This window comes from Solanum dulcamara, chromosome 8 (assembly GCF_947179165.1).
Source record: "Solanum dulcamara chromosome 8, daSolDulc1.2, whole genome shotgun sequence".
Taxonomy (NCBI): domain Eukaryota; kingdom Viridiplantae; phylum Streptophyta; class Magnoliopsida; order Solanales; family Solanaceae; genus Solanum; species Solanum dulcamara.
Window position 1 is genome coordinate 51,018,490 of NC_077244.1, and position 9,197 is coordinate 51,027,686.

The 9,197-nt window shown below is 30.2% G+C and overlaps 2 protein-coding genes across 2 annotated transcripts; one reads left to right on the forward strand and one right to left on the reverse strand.

Annotated features, from left to right (window-relative positions):
* Nucleotides 1–313: 313 nt before the first annotated feature.
* Nucleotides 314–771, forward strand: LOC129900785 (oleosin L). The gene has a single exon (XM_055975833.1). The coding sequence runs from the start codon at nt 314–316 to the stop codon at nt 746–748; it is 435 nt and encodes a 144-aa protein (XP_055831808.1). The 3' UTR covers nt 749–771.
* Nucleotides 772–5,190: 4,419 nt separating this feature from the next.
* On the reverse strand, nt 5,191–8,357 carry LOC129901167 (probable transcription factor At5g61620). Its single transcript, XM_055976291.1, has 6 exons — nt 7,909–8,357; nt 6,424–6,635; nt 6,202–6,279; nt 6,052–6,102; nt 5,815–5,919; nt 5,191–5,665 (listed from the first exon to the last, which is right to left on the reverse strand). The coding sequence occupies exons 1-6, from the start codon at nt 8,234–8,236 to the stop codon at nt 5,402–5,404; spliced, it is 1,038 nt and encodes a 345-aa protein (XP_055832266.1). The 5' UTR covers nt 8,237–8,357; the 3' UTR covers nt 5,191–5,401.
* Nucleotides 8,358–9,197: the final 840 nt, after the last annotated feature.

Here is a 9,197-nt window from a genome sequence, read left to right on the forward strand (position 1 = left end):
GTGTAGTAGAGTAATTTTAATTATAATGAATTTCCCATAGAAAAAGAATCCGGAAAAACAGAAAAAAAGGTAGTCCAAAAAGCAGAAGGTTTTGTCGAATTCCTCAACAGTTACACTAGAGCAACAATTGTACGTGTCTCACAATGAGGCATTCTCATTGCATGCAATCGCCGAATGTTTTGGTTTTATAACACTTAACATCACCACGTGCCCCTTCCACCCCTTGTATATATTCCTCCAGATCCTCACATTCAAATTCATCCACATTTTGTTCAATATTACAAAAATAGTTGTCAGATCAATTAATTTAAGTATGGCTGATTACTATGGGCAACCCCAACATACTCAGCACCAACTCGGGCAGTCTCCTCGTTCTCACCAGATGGTGAAGGCAGCTACTGCTGTCACTGCTGGTGGATCGCTTCTTCTTCTTTCCGGGTTAACTTTAGCCGCAACGGTGATTGCGCTCACCATTGCGACTCCTGTGCTGGTGATTTTTAGCCCCGTGATTGTACCTGCTGTTATTACTCTATTTTTGTTGTTCTCAGGCTTCTTGGCTTCAGGAGGATTCGGTGTGGCTGCGATTAGCGTGTTGTCATGGATCTATCGATACGTGACGGGGAAACGACCACCGGGTGCAGATCAGTTGGAGCAAGCAAGGCATAAGTTGGCTAATAAGGCTGGGGAGATGAAAGACAAGGCTCAGGAGTTTGGACAGCAGCACGTTACTGGAACACAACAGACTTGATGAGTTGTACTTAAATTTGTTTATTCAATATAATGCCCGATGAATGTGTTTTTGTTTGTAAGCTCTTTTAGCTTTTTATGTTTTGTTAATTTTCGTGTTTGTACGTACTGTTGCTGTGTGACTGAGTCGGCATTAATATTTTGTAATAGTCTTTTCTTTTGAAAAATCGAAATAAATGAACTTGATCTTGTACTTAATTAGTTGTATACTTTGATAAACTTTGTACTTTAATGTTTATCTGATGTAGGTCGGTCGTTTCGGTTTTTTCTGTATTATTGGTTTGATTTATATTTTAAATTTGTTGATGTAATCGCTAAGAAAATGTTTCTCTTCTGATTTTAAAGTTTTTTTCTTTTTAGTTAAGTGTCCGTCGCGTTCTGCACCTTCTTTTATTTTGCTTATGATTCACACCTGACCTCTTCTTTTTTTCTCTCTTTAATTTCAAGATAATGAACTCACTCTTTTCCCTCAAATTTAACGAGGGCAAAGTTGAATTACGAATAATAAAAAAAAGAAATGATACAATATATAAGAAAAAACCTCGATAAAATGTAGGCCATTTTCGTGATGTTCATGTCCGTTCCGGCCAGACGTATCTATATTTGCAAAGAGGCATTCGGTATCATGTCAATTTATGTTCATTAAGAACATTAATTTGCTACATATATAAATAAAACCAACTCAAACCGTATTATTCATTTTATTATATAGAATCATAAGAAGTTGAAGATTACGCGACACAATTAATCAAATTGGTCTCTATGTCGCCCCAATAAGAAAAATTATACATACATTAAAATTATTTTATACTATAATATAGTAAATATTGAATTTCTTTTTGATTTTGTTTGTGTATTTACTTTATTCATATTCTGGACACCGTGTTCATTGGTTTGGATCGATTATTGGTTAAAATCAAAATTAAATTTGGTTATTGGTTAAAATCAAAATCAAATCAATTTAATTAGTTTTTAAATTTATAAAATCAAACCAAACCAAAAAAATTAACCATCGATTTGGTTTTATTTAGTTTAATTTTTTTTTGGATTTTTTAATTTTAAAATAATAAATTTATTGAAGTCATTCGCATTCCGATATACACAAATGTGGATAAGTGATTTAGTTAAATAATATTAAAATTATTATACACCAAAAATCAAATCTTTTATAGTAAAAAAATAACTCCAAGTTCAACTATTGAGGAACCACTTAGGGAGGGATACAAGAAATTTATATTAAAATTTAATAAAATATTTATATTTTATTTATGAATAATTATGAAATTTATATATATAATTTTTCAATTCGATTTGATTATTTTTATAGTTTATTTTTAATAAAATCAAAGACCAAATTAAATAATATTGATTTTTAAAATTTAAAATTAAATTTAACCAAATCAAATCAAATATTAATTTTTTTTAATCAATTTAATTCGAATTACGATTAAATTTAATTTTTTAATCATAATCATGAACGGCCCGCCACTATTGAATTTCTATTTTTCTATATAAAAAAAGGAAAAATTACTAGGAAAAACATTTTTTAATAAATAATTACTGATTTTAGCGATATTTTTTATTTATTACCATTTATAACAATATATAGCAATATTATGATATATCTGTCATGTATTAAAATTGAATTATGCATGCAATATAAATGTATTATAAGTGTTTTAAAATATATTATATTTGTTTGGTAAGAAATTGACACAATGTATTATAAGTGTATTAAAGTATGTGATAAATATATTATTCATGAATAAAACTTGTATTATATGAGTTTTATAAATTATTATCACTAATATGTATTAAAATTGTATTATAAGTGTTCAGTGAAAAAAAAATATTATTGTTATACCAGCAGCAGCGTGAAGGTATTTTATCTGCACGGAGCGAGGCAAAGTTTCGAAATATGGGACTATATCATTTTAAAAGGCAGGAGCGTGAAGGTATTTTATCTAAGCACGGAGCGAAGCGAAGTTTCGAGATATGGGACACCATTTTAAAAGGCGGGAGCGTGAAGGTATTTTATCTGCACGGAGCGAGGCGAAGTTTCGAGATATGGGACTACACCATTTTAAAAAGCGGGAGCGTGAAGGTATTTTATCTAAGCACGGAGCGAAGCAAAGTTTCGAGATATGGGACTACACCATTTTAAAAGGCGGAAGCGTGAAGGTATTTTATCTAAGCACGGAGCGAAGCAAAATTTCGAGATATGAGACGTAAGTTTTATAGATGGTGTACATCTGTTGAGATGTAAAGATTAGTTAGGAAATTAGTTAGAAGCAGGGGTATTATTGTCACTTCCAGCCCTCCTAGTTAAACAAACTAACTACCAATTAGTTAGATAGTTAGCCTAAGTAACTACCTATATATATGTATGTAACTAAGGCTACTGGGAAGTTAGGGCATTTACAGAAGCCCCCAAAATTGAAAAAATCTCTTCCTCTCTCTCTACTCTAACTTCTCTCTATCGTCTTCTTCTTCCTCATCTTGATCTTAGATGTAGAATAACTCAGATAAGTTCAACATCTCATAAATATTTAATTTATAATTTTATTATTAAGAAAATAAATAAAACTAAAATTTTCAATAATTTTATAAATTAATTTTAAGAAAAAAATCAATAATATATATATATATATATATATATATATATATATTATTTGAGAAACATAAAAATTGATAATAGCTAAATGATCTTTAAAATGAAATTATCATTCATCTTCACATTTAGTAGCTCTTTTTACTCTCAATCAATATTTGCACTTATTATTTATATATTTTAAACAAGAATAAGAATAAAAAGTGTAAGAGTAATGATAAAAAATAAAATAAAATAGTTTTAGGAACATAATGTTATGAAAGTTCTATCCTATCAATTTCAGATACCATTTTTAAAAAAATTATTCATAACAATGTCATTTTCTATGAGAATTTATTTATATATTTAAAAAAATTATTACAACCTACAAAAATATGATAGCATGAAATATAAATATCATTATACCATTAATAAAAAATAATTTAAAGAAAAAAGGAATCGAAAACTAAAAAAAATAAAAATGAACGCCTTGGATGCATGTTTTTACGCCCAAGACCTATGTTTTTACCTCGGAGCTTATGCCCCAAATTTTGAGTTTTACATTCTATGGATCTATGTCTTCAATTTATGCTCCAAAATATTTTTGGTACGCTCCATTCCGAGACTTGCTCCGAAAACACCGCTCTATACTATCTTCTATCTGCCTAAATTTTTACTACCTCGTTTCAAAATCCAGTATTATTACATCAAGCAATTTAAATGTTAACAATTTTTTTATCGTAGTGTATTTGTAAACTTCACAACTCTAAAAAAGGGCTCGTCAATTGCACTGGAAAGAAACCTCATCTGATTCTGCTGCAACAATTGAAATTCCAGCCCCATATTCATGAATTCATCCGGCCATGAATCAGAAAATCACATGAAATTTTACCTCAATTTCATAGCGATTCTTTCCAATTATATTTTATTCCTACATTTTTAAAAATTATTCGAAATTTCTATTTTTTGGTAATTTTCGGATACATCACATACGTTCTAATAAATCACGTAAAGTGATGTATTCAACCGATACATCACGTAAAGTGGTGTATCTGATGTCCTGATACATCACGTAAAGTGATATATCCAATCGATATATCACGTAAAGTGATGTATCTGACTTCCCGATACATCATGTAAATTGATGTATCCGACCAATACATCACGTATAGTGATGAATCGGAGAATAAAAAAGAGTATGAATTTTTGTAATTTTTTCAAATGGTAGAAAATTTTAAAAAATATGGTAAAATAAATTGTGTATCTATATAATTTTAAGATAAAAAAAATTATGATTCTCGATACGATAAATTAGTAGCATCCTTTTCAATTTTATTTACGGCTAAATCGGTTTTTCTCCCCTAATTTGAAGAGGCAGACCTACATTACTACTTAAGAATATAAAAGAGTTTAGAAGTCTGACACCTCTCTGTTAACGTGCGCCTATTTCTAGCCAAAATAATTGTGGAGTTTTTGTATTTTTTAATTTATTTATTTTTACTTTTGAAGTCTTTTATATATTTTTAAATTACGTAAATAAATATTATACTCTTCCAGAATAAGGGGGAGGAGGGGTTTGGGTGGTGTTGAAATACTTTTTTGAGTTGGTTAAATAGGTTTAAATTAGTTTTTCTTTTTTCTTGTTCTTATAAATAATTTTGGACCAAAATACCATAGGGACACATATTTTAAATAGTTAAAGTGTTAAATATGCCGAGAAATATATCCAACTTCATTGGTCAAAGATATGGACAAATTTAAATGGCCTTCAGTGACTTCACCCATTTATCTTTTACACATCTTCGCATCATAGAAAAGGAAAATAAAAACTGAAACAAAATGAAAATGAAAAATGACGGGGCAAGAGAATTTGCCATATGATACGAACATCAAAAAGATCATGGACATGACTTCAAATAATTCAATCCCTGTTCAACAAAGTAAAACAAAGCAAACACAAAAAATAGCTAGCTAGGCTAAATAACGACCCAAAAATTGCCCAACTATTTTATTGTCATAAAGAATAAGATATCTTTTCTTGTATCAAAAAATGATTTTTCAAAATCAAAGAGCTCCAATACTTATGTTAACACCATCTTTAGTTGTCATTTGAGTAGAATGGCTTGCTTGAGATTGAACCTGAGGAGGTGGCCGTGAAGATGCACCAATAGGTGGTCGTGCCACAAAAGGTACAAAAGCAGTACCTTGTGAATAATTTGGAAGATGGACATGACTTTGATTCTGGAAATTGACTATCGGAATCCATGAGATTGTTGGTGGTCCTACTTTGGCTGTTGTAACGCCTTGGATATTCCGAGGAACTCCCACCTATATATACACACGAGAAGACCCAATATGAATCAGATCAGTGGCGTACCCAAAACTTTGTAGGCTTACAGTTTCAAGCAACGTAGGATTATAAATGGAATCTAGAAAAACATTTTGATGAAGCGATGTCAGATGAAATTGTATGTTACCATGTAAGGCATGGGGTGTAAGTTGGGGACTCCAAAAGTTCTACTAATCGGTGACGGTGAAAGTGGGGGCCTTTCACGGGTTGCACTAGGAACGCCTTTGCTAGCCTGCAGATATATAGATAACATAGTTATAACTATGAATTTAACTTATATATACACGAAACTACAGTATATATAATTTAAATTCTACGACTAATGTGAAAATCTACTATTCCTGCAGGTTAATAATATACGTACCAGTCCTTTAATTTGGCAAGTGTCGAATAGTTGCTCCAACGGGGAACTTGCCTGTGCAATAATCATTGCCATTTTTATCAAATTAATATGCTAATTGTATGTAATATTTGTTATTTAATATTGTGGCATCAAGATAATAAACTTATATACCTCCTTAGAGACTTCAGGATCCTTGTTTGAGATAGAAGGTGAAGATTTGGAGGGAATCTGTGAATTCTGCTTTTGTACCTAAGGTAAATACATGACAAAAATCTTATTAACTTGAATTAACTTTTATTATAAGATCATGTTTTAAGATCTTTTATTAATTTTCGCATTACATCACTAATTTTATTAAACAATCATTGCAAAAAATAAAGAAAAATTTATTACCGGATCTTTTAGGTGCCCGTCAAAAACACTAGGCCGACGTTTCTTCTTATCAATTGAGGAGATTCTAATAAAATATTTTTGAGCATGACTAGCTACTTGTGTTGGAGTTCTGGAAGGGACATAATACTTGGATATTCCTCTCCAATCACCTTTTCCAAGCTTTTCTAAGCCAATTAAGAAACGTCGATGCTCTTCTTCATTCCAAGATATTCCTATAAAAAATAAAAGAATATTATTATTATTATTTATATAGAATTCTATTCACACAAAAAAAAATATTAAAATATTCACAATTGATACTAGAATTTAAATGTTCAGATTGGATATGAAAATTTCTAATTGAATTTTTGATTTTTGAATTGAAGAAATTAAAATCATTGGTTCAATTAATGATTTGGGTGATATCACTTTAGCAATGAACCCTAATTGGATACCTATTTCGAAATCCTAGTACCTATTTCGGAATTGAAGTCGTGTCTTTGACATGAGTGGGACAATTAAACATCAAAGACTTAGTGTCACAGCTTTTTAAACATCAATTAATATCATTCCTCCCAGTGTCAAAATTCTCCAAACAATGATAATCAATTATATCCGAAAATACAGTCCTAAATCCAAAATACGTTCTAAATTATAACAAGTCCGAAATTTTCAAAGGCTAAATCCAGAATCCAAAATTTTCAAACTAAAAATTTAATCAAAATTGAATTTCAATTTCGTCTAAAATTTATCACGATTGGCTCATTCACTTCCCAAACTTAGAAAAATAAATAATGATGATATGTTATGTTACATCTTGATTGGAAATTCTAACAATATAATAAGTTAATTTTGTTGTTGTGTTTTCATTCACATCGAAATAATCAACACCAACATATCTAATGAAATCCACAAGTGAGGTATAGAAATGGTATAATATAAGCAATTTTTGAACTAATTTGACATCCGAAAGAATAACTGTTCTTGTTCTTTTTTACTTTAGAATTTTTCTATTAATATTAAATTAGAGTTATTGAAACACTACAGGATGAACCTAACACTAAGAATAGTGTAACTCTGAGAATAGAGACCAATAATTATGTGTAAAGAGGTGTATGACAAATTAGGTGAGGAATATAGCAGTCAAATTGATATTCAATTTATTTTGACAGAGTGAATTTTGGAAAATAAAAACATGACAAACTCTTTAACTATGGTGTCTAAAATAGACTTAGATTATTTGATTGACAAATCTGAAAGATAACTTTATTGTCCTTGAAGTTCTAGATACTGACATTCTTATCATTGATTAAGAAATATCCAACTTGTGTAACCTAAATAGAAAAAAAAACAAAGACAAAAGGGAACAAGAACTTAAAATTAATTCAATTATCGATCCTGAAAATTTCATTGTGAATTGAAACGTGCTACAAAATTCAGTTGTTATTATATTGTTAGAATCTCAACAGCAAGAAACACATAACATAATGGTGAAGATTGACTAACCCTTTTTCCTATGTCTTGGTGAATGAATTGGCCCATCGGAAAGATATCCGGCCTCAACGCCGCCGTTGTGGTCATAATTCACGGCATGTTCCAAATTGCCCAAACTTTTGCTCCTCCTTATGGATTCATAATCTCCAATCTTCAACATTTTCAATTTTGTATCACAATGACCATGGTGATTATTATTATTAATACTACTAATGTTATCGTCGATCCGAACCCCAAATAATTTAATTCCGCCAACTCCTTTCGAATTACACGTTCTTGAATTATGTCCATTGTGCCCACAATGCGAACACTTCCTTGCATCTTTCGCCATGCTCACCATTTTTATTTTTCTCCTTCTTCTATATGTCTTGTGCTTTTCTCACTTACAAAAGCATTGTAGGCTACTATACGAGGTTTTCTCGAATTCTTGGCAATAGAAGAGGATGTAGAACTAGAGAGAATGCATATTTATAGGTTCAACCAGTGATTTTGCCGTGTAAGTTTTACCTTTTGACTTTTTCACAAAAGAAAAAAGAAGTTTGTACCATTACCTTTTTATTTTCTTTACATATATAGTACTACTCTATTTAGCATAAATAGATTTTTGCTTCTTTTATTATTTCTTTCCAGGAAGTTCTCTTGGAGTTTAATAATTATCATGCTATCGGATATATACATGTAACGAAATCCCATGGGATACTGCTGAAGTAAAACTCCTTATTTATCACAGTTAATTAATTTTTTGCCGACTTTTACTTATTAGTCCGTAATCCAAGTTTTGTAATCTAGTTTGAAATCTTTTGAATTTTGGCTTAATATATAGAGCTAATAGTTAAAAAATCCCTTAAACTTCACACACTTTATTAAATACATATTTAAATTATGAAAAGTCTTAATTATCTCTCCCTCCCACCCGGCAGGAATTCTTGAAACTATTTACCCCCTAAACTATGATAAGTTTAATTACCCCTTAAACATGAACTTTTGGAATTATTTGCCCCCCTAATATGCCACAAGATTAAAAACAATTACTCTATTTCAATTTATATGACTCATTTTTCTTTTTAGTCAATCTCAAATAATTATTGCCACACAAATATTTATGACTTGTTTTACACTACATCTATCGATCTTAAACTTCATTTCAAGTCAAACTACATTATATAAATAGGAATGAAAATTAATTTTTTGCTAATGCATCATGTCTTTAGGAATTGTCTAAAACGAAAAGTGAGTCATATAAATTGGACATGGTATTTTTTTGTGCCTAGTGATATATTAGGGGTAAATCTTTTCAAATT

Bases quoted from the DNA above. Each gene is read 5' to 3' on its own strand.
- LOC129900785 (XM_055975833.1), top strand. From the start codon at position 314: ATGGCTGATTACTATGGGCAACCCCAACATACTCAGCACCAACTCGGG.
- LOC129901167 (XM_055976291.1), bottom strand. From the start codon at position 8,236: ATGGTGAGCATGGCGAAAGATGCAAGGAAGTGTTCGCATTGTGGGCAC. The intron at 5,920-6,051 runs GTACGTATATTA...ATATATCTGCAG, and splicing joins CTTGCCAAATTAAAGGACTG to GCTAGCAAAGGCGTTCCTAG. The intron at 5,666-5,814 runs GTAACATACAAT...GTGTATATATAG, and splicing joins TACACCCCATGCCTTACATG to GTGGGAGTTCCTCGGAATAT.